The 18,492-nt window shown below is 32.8% G+C and overlaps 2 protein-coding genes and 1 pseudogene across 4 annotated transcripts; all 3 read left to right on the top strand.

Annotated features, from left to right (window-relative positions):
• Positions 1-860: 860 nt before the first annotated feature.
• LOC123913106 (plastid division protein PDV2) lies at positions 861-3,907 on the top strand. Its single transcript, XM_045963713.1, has 2 exons — positions 861-1,280; positions 2,915-3,907. Exons 1-2 carry the CDS (start codon positions 1,092-1,094, stop codon positions 3,578-3,580), a joined length of 855 nt encoding a protein of 284 aa, XP_045819669.1. The 5' UTR covers positions 861-1,091; the 3' UTR covers positions 3,581-3,907.
• A 3,871-nt stretch (positions 3,908-7,778) lies between these two features.
• On the top strand, positions 7,779-11,257 carry LOC123913108. 3 transcript variants are annotated; one of them, XM_045963716.1, is made up of 6 exons: positions 7,779-7,968; positions 8,285-8,503; positions 8,604-8,729; positions 10,018-10,251; positions 10,852-11,002; positions 11,088-11,257. In XM_045963716.1, exons 2-5 carry the CDS (start codon positions 8,501-8,503, stop codon positions 10,984-10,986), a joined length of 498 nt encoding a protein of 165 aa, XP_045819672.1. In that variant the 5' UTR covers positions 7,779-7,968; positions 8,285-8,500; the 3' UTR covers positions 10,987-11,002; positions 11,088-11,257. The 3 variants fall into 3 exon arrangements, with proteins under 3 accessions (XP_045819672.1, XP_045819671.1, XP_045819673.1); XM_045963715.1 differs by having other exon boundaries at positions 10,852-11,257; XM_045963717.1 differs by having other exon boundaries at positions 10,838-11,257.
• Positions 11,258-12,531: 1,274 nt separating this feature from the next.
• Positions 12,532-18,377, top strand: LOC123914751 (annotated as a pseudogene).
• The last annotated feature ends 115 nt before the right edge of the window (positions 18,378-18,492 follow it).

Raw genomic sequence — 18,492 nt, 5'->3', positions numbered from 1 at the left:
AGGTCCCTTAAAGACATATCCGTTAATCAGTTTGGTCCTATTTAGACCTCTTTTTAGGGACCAAACTGATTAACGGAAATGTCTTTAAGGGACCTATTCGGACTTTTTTTTCTTTAAGGGACCTATTTGGACCTTTTTTTCTTTAAGGGACCAATCTGAAACCAAAAATGTCTTTAAGGGACTATTTTATTAATTAAGCCTTATTTCTAACTCTCTTACTCATTAGTGTTGCACTAAAAAAATATAACGAGAAAATATTTCAACATGAACGCTATGTTTGATTTGAAAAGATAAATATTGAATAAAAAAATATATTAAGATATATCTAATTATCTAAATATTTCAACATGAACGGTAAGGTATTAAAAAAATATTTATTTTATCAAAAAAGCAATGTTTATTTCTTTTCTTGTATAGTCCTCCTACAATATTTGATAAGCAAAAAATTATTATCATTTAATTCAAGTGTTTAATAAACTTCTTTCAGAATAAATTATTTAGAAGAATTCAAGTTCAATTTCTAATGAGAGAAATTTTTTTGTTGGTTTTTTTTTATTTTATTTTTTACCACCAATTGAATCTGGTTCGGGGATCAGTTATGACATCAAGTTGTTTCAGCCCCCTCCCGATTGTAGTTGTGGGGGATCGAATTGCAGTCCTCCCTACCAAGTTCAGCGTCAATCACCACTGAACGAACTAACGATTGGTTGTTGTGAAATTGTTTTGTTTTATTGTCTTATATTTATTTAGTAGTTTTTATTTTTAACATATACAGTATATAAAAGGAAATAAAAACAAGTGTCAAAAACTGCGTCCAAAATGGACCATATACGTACGTACATAGATTCTGGGTGGGGGGCAGACAAGAGGAGGAATGAGTGGAGGACGAAATTGGAATTTAAAGAAATTGGAAAAATACTATTTCATGTATTTTGTGTTCATGACTTCATTCATTGTCTTTTACCTACTTGGAAAGTGACGAGGAAAAATTGAGAAAGAGAGATTATATTATTTGCCAAATAAACAACACACACACACTCACTTTCAGTCACAAGAAAGTGAATAGAAAAAACAAACAAACTCAGAGAGAAATGGAAGAAGAAGGAATAGGGTTAGTGTTAGCTAGAGCCACAGAACTTAGATTCAAGATCAACAATTCCATCCACAAACCAACTTCTCCAAATGGCCTTGAAGATGATGAAGATGATGATTCTACTGATAGGCTTCTCAACATTTGCGATGCACTTGAAGCTTTGGAGACTCAACTTTCTTCTTTGCAGGTAGGTACTCATTCACCCCCAAATTAAAATCACTTTATAATTAGGTTTTCAATTTTAGTTTTATTTTTCCACTGTTAGTTGCAAGTTAATGCATTTCAATTGTTGCAATTGCAAATGAAAAATTAAACCTTGCCCATGTTTTTTATTTTATGTTTTTGTTACTTCAATTAGTAAGATTGAGAGTTTGTTCATTGTTATGTTAAAGCTTTGTGGAGGATTTTGAGACGGAAGAGTTTTTGAAAGATTCATTTTTTCTTCACAATACATAATAATCCTCATAATTTGGGGGAACTCAAAAAAAATTATTGCAGGAGGTTTTTGGAGGGTTTATATGAATTCTTCAAATTTAATTTATGTTGTTATGATATTGTTAAAATTAAAAACTTATTAATCAAAAACATTCATTTAATATTCCTTACAAAAACACTCCCAAAAAATGTGGAAGATTTATCTATTTTTCCACTACTTTCCTTCCCTCAAAATCTTCACCTCCCCTCCTAACTTGCAAACAAAGCCTAAGAGTCACAAGTGAACCCACATGGATTGGCCTGGTGGTGAAGGGTTGAATCCTCCCGGTGCCACTTCCTGTGTTGGGAATGTCATCCAGAGAAAAACTCTGGCTTCAAATGGACCACCCACTAGTGGGCGGTAGGATTGGTGTCCGCGGGATCAGTCGGTCTTTGGACCGAAACCGAGTTTTAAAAATAAACAGAGAGTCCCAAGTGGGAAAGATATATGACTTGCATTGTGTTTATTTAAGTTAGATCCAACAAACCGGTTTCGTAGGATTGAATTAGGCTGAACTCAAGTTTTAAGATGTTATTGCTATATCTAATTGTTGTAATTGCAATTGAAAATTGAAACCTTACTCTTTAGCTAAGCATACCCTTTGTGTAGGTTATCTTACAACTAGCAATTCCACAATGACCATGTGAAATGAAACTTAGCTCACTATAACTACTAAAGTAGTTAGTAACTTAACTAGTTTATCCATCAATATAATTCCAGGCTTCAGTGTTTCACACTCTTTGCTACTTTTTGCCATTACACGAATATGATTTTTCATCTCTGCTATCAGTGATGATCATTAAACTTGTATTAGTACTTGTAAGCTGCTTTGTGAATTGTTTAAATTTTTTTTAAGATGGTTTTCTTAATCATAGGATAATAGAGGGCTTATAGTTAACCTAATCTATGAATTATTTAGTTAAAATGTTTTATTTAGTATTTTGATATATTACATGTTATTTTAAATTCATATGTTTTTAGGATTTTTCTTAGAAACTCTGGTGATTACGACACATGGATGGTTAGCATCTATTTAGAATAGTACAGTATATAGTATATTATGAAGTGTAATGTTCCCATTTGGGAAATCAATCAAATGAATGAAAAAGAGTGTTTTTTTTCTAGATAGTTTTTCTTGTTATTCTCCTCCTTAGCTTAAAATCCCTAGTTTTCTTAGTTGAAAACTTCCTAACACAGGACATTATGTTGCAGTTGTTGTTTGGTTTATGTTGTCGGTAATCGGCTTCACTTATGAGAAAAATATTTTAGTGTTGCTGCTATGGGAAAATATTCAAAATATGATTGAGATTACATTTTGGGAATCCTAACTGTTCTGTGTGATACAGGTGCTGCAACAACAACAACGGTACGAAAGAGAGATTGCCTTGGCTGAGATTGAAAACAGTCGCAAAGTGTTAATTAATAAGCTAAAGGAATATAAAGGCAAAGATTTGGAAGTGATACATGAAGCTTCCACTTTTGCGAGTGAAACAGTGGAGCCAAACAATGATCTACTACTTCCTCCTTATCCAAACCGCCCTCCATATTCCATGTCTCTTGACAAGGAATATCTGTCACAGATCCCTTCTGTCAATAAGTCTGGTCGCAATGGATTAATCACACTTGATAACATGATCGAGGCTAAAAAGACTCAAACTGAAAAAGAGCAAAATCATGTTGAAGATGGGGCTAAAAGTTCAAGAAAAGGGTTACGATTTTTTATAACTTCTGCTGCAAAAGCAATGCTCACAGTTGTCGGTGTGGTATCAATATTGACTTTGTCTGGATTTGGTCCTAATATGGGGAAGATAGGTACTCGTTTCAGTGTACATCGCAGACTAGAAAATGACAACGAGAGATCTACCACTAATAATAAGGGTGAGAGACGGTGTCCACCTGGGAGGGTCCTGGTGCTGGAAAATGGAGAGGCTCGATGTCTTGTGAAAGAGAGAGTTGAAATCCCATTTTCGGCTGTTGCTGCAACACCTGATATAAACTATGGATGTGGTTAAGAATAGCATTTGCTCTCCACATTGTATATCACTTCACTCCTTCCCCTCTATTTTATGTTTTAAATTTTGTTGATATGTTATTCAAAAAACTACATTGGTGGTTGATTTTACTGTCTTTTTGTATTAGCTGAGTGATTGTCATGATTAACGGTTGATATTTAGGTAAGTGATGCAGTTGATCTTTAGTTTTTAAAAAATGGGAGAAAATTTCACCTGAAAGATCACTAGAGCAATGTTGACAAAATCAAATGTATACTCATATGAACAACCCTATGATATTTAACAACATACGCGCGATGGATTGCGTTTGTGTGGGATTATCACTTATGATCATACCTGAATTTCTAATCTTTGTTGCGCAAAGTTCAGGTAATGCTGCAAGTCTGCGACTACAACTTTATAAATACATTTCTAACATAAAAAATGTGGTAGTCTTTTTTCTTTTTTTTAATAGATGATTTAGTATAGCCTTTTTTTCCCCTGGTTTATAGACACTCCCGAGCATTCGGTTCAAACTTGGATAAATGCGTTCAATCTAACAATATCGAAATTGTTAGTTGAAAATTTATGCACGATATAATTCTATTTTTATGCATTGATTTAGCTTTTTTAATAATAAAATAGCCTTGTTTTATATATAATTCTGTTTTGTTTTCTAGTAAAAAATATTCTGCTACATTATAAATATATTTTTAACATAGTATTTTTATTTGCTTAAAAAAAAAACATAGTATTTTTATAATAAGAAAAAATATGTAAAGGAATAGGAAAATTAAATAATTCTCGATTTCATTATTAAAAAAACTAAATCAGTTTTAATTTTTTAAAAAATAAATTAAAAGAAGTTAAAGTGATTCATTGGATATACATTGCCATTTTTTTTGTCAAAGAGATTAATGATTAGACTCACTTTTTTTAATCCAAACCATTGGCATTCATTGGATATAAATTGTGAAGAAGTAAAAAAAATTGTGTTCTAATCCAAACCCTTCAAATAATGTTTTTGGTAGCTACCGACTAAATTACATTTACAATAACAATTTTATTATGTAATTGCCACCTTTAATTGTTAGTGCACATTATAATTTGATTTATCCTTGTATTTATAGCTTGTGAAAATATTAAAATTACTTTTGAAAAAATAAAATTGTTTTAAATTTTAACTTTTTTTCCTTGGAAAAGAAAAGCCTAGTCTGACAAAGATCCATTTACAATTAAATAGTAACTCATCTCCCAATTGACACGAATGAGCAACATCATCTTAAATTTCAAACAATGAATGAATCTCACTATAAATTTAGTAACAGAGCAAACTACAATATCAACAATTTCCTACCTCATCCTTTGCCATTGCCAGCTCAATTTAATAAACAAATTTGGAAGAGAACAAGAAAACTGTAGAGGGAAGTGTTGATTTCACAGAAGAGCAAGAAGCTCTAGTAGTAAAGTCATGGAATGCAATCAAGAACAATTCTGGAGACCTGAGTCTCAAGTTTTTCACCAAGTAAGAGATTTCATTTCATTCATTAACTTTTTCATATTTTTTGTTAATTAATTCTCAGCTGGTAATTAAATACATAACATGTTTTTGACCAATTGAGTATATCACCACTTATGACTGATTTAATTCTGATTTGTTAGAATACTGGAGATTGCCCCAGCAGCTAAGCAAATGTTTTCATTTTTGAAAGATTCAAATGCACAACTGGAGTAGTAAAAACTATTCTGAGCGTGCAGGATCTCAAAACAAATTTTAATATCTCTCATAACATTGGAAAAATCAAATTGAAGATAACATATGAAGAATTCCCATAAGCAACCAAGCTATCTAAAGTTCTAAAGACCTTTAAAGGCTATCATAGTTTAGAAGCTAGAGACCTTCAGAGGCAATGACTCTCAGATGCTGAAGAAAGTCATTATTGCCAGATTTATTTAGAAGACGTCACTTATGATTGAAGAATAATCTTATGAATCTCTGACAGTACATATGATTGAAGAATAATCATAGTACATCTTTCTTATCCTTTAGGGGGGGGAGCGTATAATATTATTCTCTAAATGGTAGAGTACTATTTCTTGAAGAACCAGTAGTGGGATTGAATTACTGTTGGGTCATGAAGAGGGGGCAGTCGGGGGATCATCCACACTTATAAACCATTCAACATTCAATGTTTCATCCGACGTGGGACTCAACTCACACTTGAAATACCAACAATTACTTCATTTTGCAAAATATTCAAAATTCCATTATAAGGATTGTATTATTCCAGCTTGCAATCTTATTGGAGTGATCGGGGTTTGAACCCGGGATTTCACATTTAAATGTGTGAGAGTTTAGCCACTAGACTACTTGACAAAAAAAAAACACAATTTTCCAAAGTCTTGTTTTTTTTATCTTGTGTGATTCTCAATTTCTTTAGGTAACTGTATTGCTTAGAGTTCTGGATTGGATCAAGTCACACTATAAATTTTGTTGGATTATGAGGAGACTTTAACTCAAGTCACAATATTTATTCGGTTACTTAATATATCTTAATAAATCTCCGTGTTTAAATCTCAAGTCACAATATTTATTCGGTTACTTAATATATCTTAATAAATCTCCATGTTTAAATCAAGGCACAATATTTATTCGGTTACTTGTGAATCAAGTCAAAATGCAAGCAGCAATCATCTAACCATCTCAAAATTTCACATTCCCAACACCTCACTTATAAAAGTTAAAAATTCAGCCCTTTGTTAAATATACATTCTATATTCTAGTTAAACTTTTGTCTCTTTTTGTTTTAAAAAAAAACTTTTGTCTCTTAAAATTCCCACTTACTTTTGTGCACGTACACCACCTCTTGTGGAGTAGTAGCATCAAATTCTTCTATCACATTCAATCAATTTCACTTTTTGTCATTAATTTCGTTTTGGATTATTGATGCCGTATGTGAGAACCGAGGGTTTAATCTATAAATGAGGGATAACAAACCTTTTAACTCCTTATTAAGGTCAAAATTGAGTGCAGTCAGACATTAGTCTAATTTTACTAATATACTCCCTACGTCCCAAATTATAAGGAAAAATAAAAAAATCACACTTATTAAGAAAAGGTAAAACATGATAATTTGAAATATGTTTTTGTGGGTTTTTCTTAGAATAAGTTGCATAGGAAGATGTAAAACCAATTTTTATTGGTTGTTGTTTATTGAGAAAAGGGAAGAGAGAGAAAATTAAATACAATTTGCATTTAATTTTATGAGAATATAAGAAAAACATTCTTAAAAATGATTTTTTTCCTTATAATTTAGGATAAAAAAATGAGTTTTTTTTCTTATAATTTGAGACGGATGAAGTATATTAACTAAAATGAAGTAAATACCATCACCACCCGATCTTTCAACTCATAGTTCAATCACCACCAATATGCGTGATTTGTTATAGAGGCTTTGTATATATTCCTTGAATTGAATGTTATCTCTCAGAACCTCACGGTGTCGTTTTGGTCCTCCGTTTCCAATACCTTTGCCTCTTCCTGGTTGTGATTTTCTCTCTTGGCGAAATACCTAAAACAAAATAGGGATGGCAATGGGCGCCCACGGGTGCGGGTTTGAGTGATACCAAACCCACACCCGAAATCAACACCCAAACCCAAACCCAAACCCAAATCTGTTCGGGTGGCAAAACCACACCCACGCCCACACCCATTGGGTTCGGGTTTTTTACACCCAAACCCAAACCCACAACACATTTTGTACTACTTTGCAAATTTAAGCAAAACAAGGTAAATTTAAGCAAAAACAATGGAATTTAAACATATTGTCAATCACTTAGCAAAAACATAGGTTTAAAATTACAAGGGAATTTAAAATTACAAAATAGTCTTTCAAGAAATTAAATTACAACTAAACCAAAATTAAGTTCTTCCAACTTTCAAGCAAAATTCAAACACAATTTTGGTTTGTGGTTTGTGAAAAACCTAATTTTACTTTTACACTTATATATATATGTGGGGGTATTTAGGTAATTTTAACATGTTTCGGGTGGGTGTATGGGTTTCGGGTGTGGGTTTGAGTGATACCAAACCCACACCCATATTTTCGGGTGTCACCCAAACCCAAACCCAAACCCAGTCAATTCGGGTTTCGCCCGTTGACTTGGGTTTGGGTTCGGATGGGTCTCACGGGTTTGGATTTTTCTGCCATCCCTAAAACAAAACAAACGGCACATTAACAATCTTACGCTAGTTTGTGAAAAGAAAATAAAAACTCGTTCTTTTTCTTTCTTCTTCAAGAAAACAAGAAACAAAGAAACACGCACACATTGTGGCGTTGGGTGGGTTGTTCAAAGATCAAGAAACTGCTATGCTCAATCTGTGCCGATAATCTCTTATGTTTGCTACGGTAATTTTTTCAATCTTCTCCTTCATAAAATCAAAATCCCTTTTTTTTTGTTGATGAAAATTAGGGTATAAACCCTAGATCAAGAACATTCAATCTTCTACTTGATAAAAGGTATAATAACTCTACCCATTTTTCTCATTCTTGATCATTCAAGAACATTCAATCTTCTGCTTTATAATCGTGCAAAAATGTGTTCTGTGCCAAGATCATGGTTATGATTTATTACCATATGTGATACCGATTTTTTAATTCTTGATATTTCAAGAACATTCGTGGTTTCACAAGCAACTCTAACTTATTATTAATATCTTTTCAGGCAATGGATGAAAAGAAATACAATCCTTAAATTTGTAAAAGAGCAATCTCCCGTCACATTTGCAATTGCTGCAGAAGATGTTCATGTCTCAGATTGCCCTGTCTTTGTTATATCGGGTTCTTACGAGGGTATCTCAGCGAAGGACATGTGGCATGAAATTATGATGCAACATGAAATGCTTACCAGTCTGGACTAAAGGACGATAAACATTCTGATATGGTAATTTGCACAGCTCTGCTCATATGTTTATTTTTTAAAAAAAAAAATATATTTCAATTGTATTTTAACATGTATAGTTCACCTACATGAAATTATGCAGGTTGATATTCCATTATTTACTACTGACGATGACATTCCAGATTCTGGTTTGGGCCAAGCTAATGCTGGTGGACAACAGTTTTCAGATAATCTAACCCTGCTGAGTGTTGATGACATTTTGGGTTCAGTAAGTTTTCCTGTTCATTGATATGTACACACTAATAACAAGTTCGGTTTAAATTAAGTTATAGGGAATAATGAAAAATCTGATTTTTGATTCTTCTCTAAAGTTCCCCTAAAAAGACTTTGATTATAAGATATTTTGATACGCTAATCCAAACACACATCTAGAATTGCACTAGTTAGAGATAAACTATTTTGAGACCTACACCTACAGGTTAAGTTTTGGTCTTTTGGATTGATTTAGCTATTGACATGGTATTAAGGGTGTGTTGGGTACAAAACTCAATTAAGTGCTTAATGAATTTGTGCTTTTCATATAAACATCTATGTATAAGCTATTTATAAAAAAAGTTTATAGACATGTCATGAGCTATTTTTATAAGCTCTCTGAAATTCAGCGCTTATTCTATAAATAAGTGCAGATAAGCTCTTCCAAACGCACCCTAAATCTTCTATGATACTTTTAATTTCTGAAGGATCAAATTAGTTTTCATGTTTTTTCTTAGGAGTCGTGTTTTTAGGAAAACATGTTTGGGTTTTCCCTTATGGAAATATTAACCATTTTGTACCTACACAAGATAACATAAGCTATTGAGGAGAGTCAAGAAAGTGGCTTTCGCATAAAGGTCAAGTATATTTTCCGACCTCAGCACAACTAAACTACAAAGACATAAAGGTACTTTCCTGTTAAGAATCAGAGCAGATGGAAGGATCTCAATGCCCAAAGCTTTTCAAGTTTTGTTTTTTATTAACCTATTAGATAGCCATTAATGAAATGAAAACAGTAGCAGTACCCACTCGATAGTCTAAAGCAAGTTATACTGCAAAGGAGAACAAGGAATTAAAGAATTGTGTTTGTGTTGGTTAACTATCAGAGACTTCTTAACACATGACACAAGCACTAAATCTCCAAAATAAGGAGCCATGTATTGGACACTTGGTCAAACTAAATCACCAAATTCTACTGTTACATTTCTAATATGTTGAGTTCTTGGGTGTCTGTCCATGCTTCACATCCCATGGGACTCAAAATTTTGTAATGTCATAGTATTTGTGTCTTTGTGATGGCTCCGTGTCAATTTCCCTGTTAATAGACATACTTTTTAGTCGGACATTCATTTTACCGAGCTCCACATTTAAATGGTCAATTTGTCAAATGCTGGATCCAGTGTGATTTATTTTTTCTTGATATAATAGAATAAATTCTGTGGTTTGAAAAATATTCTCTTCAACACAGTTCTATTATTAATTCTAAAAAAATAATGAGTTGAAAAATGATATTTCGTCTGCAGGTTTTGGAGACAACAAATCATGTAGGAAGGATTTCTGTTTCAACACCTTGTAACATGCCATATAAAGAAATGGCGTGTCATTATGAAAACCTCCTATCGGGTAAACAACAGAAGATTTTCACGTTCACGAGTACCCATTCATTATATGGAACGCCGTTCAGGATTCCTGCTCCAGAGTACAACAACAATAAGGACGAATCCACAAATTCTAATGTTCAACAGAGTTTTCCTTTGGTACTGCTTTACTTTCTTTAGTTTTGAATTTGGAATAATTGTTTCTGGCTTTGAGATATCTTCATCTCTGATTTATTTTGGGTACTTCAAACTTTATTTTTTTAAGTGAGGACTTAATCATTAAATTTTAGGTTTAATTATCTGCCGGTTCTGAACTATTTGAGAATATCTAAATAGGTAATTGAACTAAAATAGTTTGTAGTTGGGTCTTCAACTTAGTCTTTTATAATTGGGTACCAGAATTTTTTAATAATTTATAATCAGTGACAAGTTTAGAGACCTAGTTACAAATTATTTAAATCGAGTGTTTGAACTAGTTAACCGATTACAAATTATTTAAAGTTAAGGGATTCAATTACAAATTATTGACTAGTTCAATGACATAATTACAGACTTTTGTAGTCAAGAGCCTAGTTAGAAATTTCTAAATAGTTCAGGGACTGACGGAGTAATTAAACCTAAATTTTACACAGACCTAGTCACATATATATTGGATGCCATTGCCATTGTTATGCATGTTTCAGTCTTTCAGAAGCTGAAAGAAACTTATTTCCAATAACAAAATTAAAAAAACTTATTCATGCGGCATTTGAATTGCAGAGTGGAAATACATTCTTGGACTCAAACATAAGCTCTACATCACCTGGAACATTGCCCGAGACTGGTCTAAGGCTTTGTGCCACAGAATATCAGCACCAAGCTTCCTTCTTTCAACTGCCAGCGTCACACCCATAAGCATTCTATAACACAAGTACTTATAATTTCCTCTCTGTCATTTTCTTTCCTACATATTTGCTCTATCTGATTTATAATCGAACCTTGTTGGGAACAACCAGGCTTCTTGATTTTTCAGAAACCTTTAATCTTCGAAAAAACTGAACCTGCAAATTTTGTAAGGGATTGGATTTCTTGATACCCAAAAAATGTTGGATAAATTACTTAATGACTCTAGTCCCTGAATGTGAAAAAGCTAGTTGTTGCCTTAATTGCTACTCAAACAATTGTCTCTATCGGTGTCTTCTTTTCTATTAAAAAAATTTTATGATTTTTTATTCATAATAATGCATGAATGGATGTATATTCTGCTTTGATGACCCTTAGTCCCTAAATTCAATCCCGCAACTGCAATTAAAAGTGATATTACATTATGAACTTAATGACCCTGTCCCTAATGTTTCATAAGTTTTGCACGGGATGAATGCTTCATTGACCTTTGAGGAAAATGCATTGTGAATGTTTTCTTGATGCCCAAAAAATGCTGGATAAATTACTTAAAGACTCTAGTCCCTGAATGTGAAAAAGCTTGTTGTTGCCTTAATTGCTACTCAAGCAATTGTCTCTATCGTTGTTCTCTTTTCTATTAAAAAAATTATGAATTTTTATTCATAATAATGCATGAATGGATATATATTCTGCTTTAATGACCCTTAGTCCCTAAATTCAATTATGCAACTGCAATTAAAAGTGATTTTGCATTATGAACTTAATGACCCTTGTCCCTAATGTTTCATAAGTTTTGCAAGGGATGAATGCTTCAATGACCTTTGAGGAAAATGCATTATGAATGCTTTCTTGATACCCAAAAAATGCCAGATAAATTACTTAACGACTTAGTCCCTGAATGTGAAAAAGCTAGTTGTTGCCTTAATTGCTACTCAAGCAATTGTCTCTATCGGTGTCCTCTTTTCTATTAAAAAAAATTATGAATTTTTATTCATAATAATGCGTGAATGACCCTTAGTCCCTAAATTCAATTCTGCAACTGCAATTAAAAGTGATATTGCATTATGAAATTAATGACCCTTGTCCCTAATGTTTCATAAGTTTTGTAAGTGATGAATGTTTCAATGACCTTTGAGGAAAATGCATTATGAATGCTTTTTTGATGCCCAAAAAATGCTGGGTAAATTACTTAAAGACTCTAGTCCCTGAATGTGAAAAAGCTAGTTGTTGCCTTAATTGCTACTCAAACAATTGTCTCTATCGGTGTCCTCTTTTCTATTAAAAAAAATTATGAATTTTTATTCATAATAATGCACGAATGACCCTTAGTCCCTAAATTCAATTATGCAACTGCAATTAAAAGTGATATTGCATTATGAAATTAATGACCCTTGTCCCTAATGTTTCATAAGTTTTGTAAGGGATGAATGCTTCAATGACCTTTGAGGAAAATGCATTATGAATGCTTTCTTGATGCCCAAAAAATGTTGGATAAATTACTTAATGACTCTAGTCCCTGAATGTGAAAAAGTTAGTTGTTGCCTTAATTGCTACTCAATGACAGGTGCTGTGAATAGACATTTTATGTCGGAAGTAAATGTGGGAACAAGTTTTATTAATATGGTAATTCTATGATTTGAGCTGTCTTTCCCCCCTATATGTATGGTGTAGAATCAGATATAGCTTTAAGTGTGCTTCGGAATGAAGGAAAAGCAGTGATTCAACCATTTTATATGTTTCTCATATGGTATAAAGCAATTAACACTTGCTATCAATTACCTACATGTCGTGCAATTTACGATGCTGCTATATACTTACAACTCTATAATTAGCTTAAGAAGATGACCTTTTTTACTATGTTATGTATTTGGGAGATTGGTGTTTAATGCAGTCTAATTTCGTTTTTGAGAACTTAGTCAGCCTATAAGTTTACTATGGTGTGACGGAATCTTTTTTCATTATCTAAAAATGGGGTGGAGTATATTGCTCTAGTAACCCCAAATTTGACCGTTGGAATCGATGAATATACTTTGTTTTATAAATTTTAACGGATGGATCATAGATGCCTCCATGACCATAGTTCCTGAATGTGAAAAAGCTAGTTGTTGCCTTAATTGCTACTAAAGCAATTGTCTCTATAGGTGTCCTCTTTTCTATTAAAAATAAATTATTTTTATTCACAATAATGCATGAATGACCCTTAGTCCCTAAATTCAATTCTGCAACTGCAATTAAAAGTGATATTGCATTATGAAATTAATGACCCTTGTCCCTAATGTTTCATAAGTTTTGTAAGGGATGAATGCTTCAATGACCTTTGAGGAAAATACATTATGAATGCTTTCTTGATGCCCAAAAAATGCTGGATAAATTACTTAACGACTCTAGTCCCTGAATGTGAAAAAGTAGTTGTTGCCTGAATTGCTACTCAAACAATTGTCTCTACCGGTGTCCTCTTTTCTATTAAATTTTTTTTATGAATTTTTATTCATAATAATGCATGAATGACCCTTAGTCCCTAAATTCAATTCTGCAACTGCAATTAAAAGTGATATTGCATTATGAAATTAATGACCCTTGTCCCTAATGTTTCATATGTTTTGTAAGGGATGAATGCTCTTTGAGGAAAATGCATTATGAATGCTTTCTTGATGCGCAAAAAATGCTGGATAAATTACTTAACGACTCTAGTCCCTGAATGTGAAATAACTAGTTGTTGCCTGAATTGCTACTCAAGCAATTGTCTCTGTCGGTGTCCTCTTTTCTATTAATTTTTTTTATGAATTTTTATTCATAATAATGCATGAATGACCCTTAGTCCCTAAATTCAATTCTGCAACTGCAATTAAAAGTGATATTGCATTATGAAATTAATGACCCTTGTCCCTAATGTTTCATAAGTTTTGTAAGGGATGAATGCTTCAACGACCTTTGAGGAAAATACATTATGAATGCTTTCTTGATGCCCAAAAAATGCTGGATAAACTACTTAATGACTCTAGTCCCTGAATGTGAAAGCTAGTTGTTGCCTTAATTGCTACTCAAGCAATTGTCTCTATCGGTGCCCTCTTTTCCATTAGAAAAAGTTATGAATTTTTATTCATAATAATAATAATAATGATAATAATAATAATGCATGAATGGATATATATTATTCTTTGATGACCCTTAGTCCCTAAGTTCAATTTTGCCCTTCAATTAGAAGTGATTTTTCATTACAAACTTAATTACCCTTGTCTCTAATGTTACATAAGTTTTGTAAGGGATGAATGCCTCAATGACTCTTGAGGAAAATGCACTATGAATTCTTTATTCATAATGTAATAGTGGCTCTGTTTCCCAGGGGGAATGGTTTATGACCACTGCGCGGGGTAGTGGCTCTGCTTCCCAGGGGGAAGTGTCATTCTCATCTTGGAATAGTAAAGTGCAACTCATATTAGCATCCACTTCATATAATGGGACCACTGGTGAGGAAGCGATTAAATTCAACCTTTATATTTTGTTCTTATTGTTTTATTGTTCGTTGGGATGATAATTTTTTTTTGTTTATTTTTTAAAATTTTGGTTTTATTCTCCAGTGGTTTGGGACCTAAAGAAGCATAAGCCAGTGATAAGGTAACTCGATCATCTCTTGCCTTTTGGTTTTGAAAAGAACTCACTGTAACCTTGACGAGCTTTGCAGACTCAGTTAGACGACGGTGCTCAGTTTTGCAGTGGAATCCTGATGTTGCTACACAACTTGTTGTTGCATCAGAGTAGACGGATCTCCTTCTATAAGGGTATAGTCTCTGCAGATTGTCTGTTTATTTTAAAGGTAATGTGTATGTGTATTGACTATATGAGCATGTTGGCGCAGCTTTCGGATATGAGGAATATAATGACACCGATTAAGGAGTTTGTGGGGCACACTAGAGGTAAAGTCAGCCATTCGTTTATTTATGATGTATTGTATTCTGTGTCTGCCTCTAGTTGTCATTATCAATGCTATCTTTTGTTTTTGTTATATTCTTATTCCCTTTCCATGAATCCATTGAAAAAACATATGGGAAACAAACGAGTAATTAGTAAAATATAATTAAAGTCCGACGGCTGTAGATCCCAATTATGTGTGAATTGTATATGACAAGTGATAGAGAGTGCTAGGAAGCAAAAATACAATATAGAGCATGTGTATTTTACATGGGCATGGGGGTTTAGCAAATTCTAGATATTTTAGAACGTAACATAGCTTTGGGCATGGTAAAGAGTATGCGATATAATATTTCTCTTATGGTTTTTAGCAGTTACTTTAATTATATTATTCTTACCTATGGTGTTCTCTTCCTTAGTGCTGTATTTTCCGGCTCTTGCTTTTTGATCAATTATGATGTACTGCAAGATTATTGATTGTTCCTGTCAAATTAATGTGGAGATGGATAGTAGCATGCTTTTAAATGATTTATAGGCTTCCTGGGTGGATCTTAATTTTATAGTTCTTTTAGCTTTTACTGTGAATCTACAGTCTCCATCACCATTTGAAGTTTATCTGACTTTATTTTTTGTCTAAATCTCTGATATTAGGCGTAATTGCAATGTCATGGTGTCCCAACTCCCAACGATAGCTCTTATTTGCTTACATGTTGCAAAGATAGCCGAACTATATGCTGGGACACTATTTCTGGAGAGGTGGTGTTTGGCCTTCTTTTATGGCTTTCACATATTATTTTTTTTGAAGAATTTCAAAATTGCTAGATTTTGCTAGATTTCGCATTTATAGGACATTTTCCCTGTAGTGACAATTTTTCTTTTTTGGTTGGGGGTGGGCACAGATTGCCTATGAATTGCCAACCGGAACTAACTGGAACTTTGACGTGCATAAGTGCATTGGTATTCTAAGATACCTGGAGTAATATCAGCATCTTCCTTTGATGGAAAAATAGGCATATACGATATTAAGGTACATAAATATAATTTGGACTTTTTTTTTGGAATTATGTGGAAGTATACTCTTAACTATTCATTTTGAGACTAATTAGCAAGGAATGATGTGATGAGGAAAATGAAATAGTAGATTAGTTATATTGATTTTTTTTTTTTTGCCTGATTATTATTGGTCACAAGTTTAATAGATAGTTGTGTTGTTATTGTGGTATAGACTGAAGTTGTCTCATAAAGGGTAGAATGAATTAGTATTTCCCTCTGCAATATTTTTTAAAAAGGCTTAACTACACATTTGGTCCCTTACGTTTATTTTAGGTTTTAATTTGGTCCCTTACGTTTAAAAAGTATCAATTTTGTCCCTTACGTTTATTTTAGGTTTCAAGTTAGTCTTTCCGTTAGTTTTGCCACTAACACCGTTTGAACAGTACACGTGTCAGTGTGTCCAAGTGCCACGTGTCAGTCCACATATGCAAATTGGCTGCCACATGTGACAAAATTGACGGAAAGGACTAACTTGAAACTTAAAATAATCGTAAGGGACCAAATTGATACTTTTTAAATGTAAGGGACCAAATTGAAATCTAAAATAAAAGTAAAGGACCAAATCTGTAGTTAAGCCTTTTAAAAATAACCAATTACTGCTTATCTAATTCTCCTTCTCATCTTTTATCACTTCAATCATGCTATAAATTGTAAGATACTGTAATTTGTTCTTGTTCAAGTTATAGACATGGAACTGATCTCCATAATTATAAATTCCACTCGTAAATAAAATTCTTGTTTTTTCCTCTATAATTTCACTTTAATTACTGACTTTTGACTATAAATTGGACTTCCACTTTTGTGAGCATAATAGTGTGCCTTAAATCCTATCTATCAGTTTTCACATATATACTTAGCTCATGTTCTTATTTTAACATTTTGCTTAGAATTCAGGCCTTAATATATCTTTTAGTAGAAGAAAAAGAAGCCGTTGTGAGCGGAGTTCCTTGTTTTAGCTTTAATAAAAGTGATTTTTCTTTGTATTTTAAAAAATGGTTTTTGATGATGACTTAATTAAAAATAGTAATAGTTATTTCAAATTCATGTTTTTATAAATTAATAGAGTGATTTTGACATTCAATAACTTAATAAAAATCATATTTTTTTAAAAAAGATATCTCAAAAATGATTTTTATGACAAGCTATTTAAAATAGCTTCTTATTTTAGAGATGATTTAAAATTTATCATCCAAAAAGTTTGTAACAAAATGGTGAAATACTTAAAATGGCATTTTAAAAGAAGCTATTTAAACCAATTTCTCACTTGAAGCTTTTATAAAAAAATTATTTGTTAATTTTTTTTAACAAAATAACAATACACTTTAAAAATCATTTTTAACAAAAGATAAAACAAACAGTCCCTAAATCCTATCAATCAGTTTTCATGTATCGACTTGGCTTATATTGTAATTTAAATATTTGGCTTAAAATTTTGGCCTTCATATATTCAATTTTTTAGTTGTAGTAGACAAATGAGAAGTGTACACATAGATGGTATAGGATGTTGAATAAGTTATGCCTATTTTGACTTTTATATTTTAGACATAATCTGCTTTCAATACTCCTTCCTGCTGATCCCTTTACTGGCCATATTAATTCTAACACGTGTGGTTATCTGCAGGGTTGCCGTGGTTCTGGAGAGACTGATTTTAGTGTAGGTGATGCTTTAATTATTTAATTCCATCAAATAAGTTACTAACTATAATATTTACTTTCTTATAAATCATCTGCATGTACCATGCTCAGTCTATGTAGATTTTGTTTCTAAGCATTTGGTGGTGTATGCTTGTTTTGGTTTTAATTTTTTTGTTGTTGTGGCATTTGGTGGTGAAATGACACACGCATGTCCTTTATGTGCAGTACCGCTGAGAGCTCCAAAATGGTATAGACGTCCTGCTGGTGTGTCTTTTGGCTTTGGAGGTAAACCTGTGTCATTTCGTCCTAGTGCTTTAGGTTCTCCTGCTGGGGCTTCAGGTGCAAGATTTTAGTACTTTGAGTATATTTCTTTGTCCATGTTCTGTAACCTTTCAGTTGAATTCATCTTATTTATAATTTTCAAGGTTTATGTGCATAACATGGTCACTGAAGACGGTCTGGTGAGTCCTTCAACTGAATTTGGAGCTGCAATACAGAATGGGGAAAGAACTTTATTAAGGGTTTTATGTGATAAAAAGACTCAGGAATCAGAGTAAGTTTTATCGACAAAGCGCAATATCGTTTTATGCTGTTTGCGTTTGATCGTCAGTCCAACAATTAGACTGTGGCTCCTGCATATGTTGAGTGCTTTTTATTGTTATGGCAGGTCTGACGAGGAAAGGGAAACATGGGGCCTTTTGAAGGTTATGTTTGAAGATGATGGAACTTCAAGAACAGAACTTCTCACACACCTTGGTTTTAATGCACCAAGTGAAACAAAAGACACAGTTAGTGATGATCTTTCTCAGGAAGTCAATGCTATCGGACTTGAGGACACATCTGTTAATAGCGTAGGGCATGTGGCTACTAATGAAACCACTATTTTCTCTTCTGACAACGGGGAAGATTTCTTTAACAATC

The sequence above is a fragment of the Trifolium pratense genome, linkage group LG3 (assembly GCF_020283565.1).
Source record: "Trifolium pratense cultivar HEN17-A07 linkage group LG3, ARS_RC_1.1, whole genome shotgun sequence".
NCBI lineage: Eukaryota > Viridiplantae > Streptophyta > Magnoliopsida > Fabales > Fabaceae > Trifolium > Trifolium pratense.
This window is presented reverse-complemented; position numbering and strand designations above follow the sequence as displayed.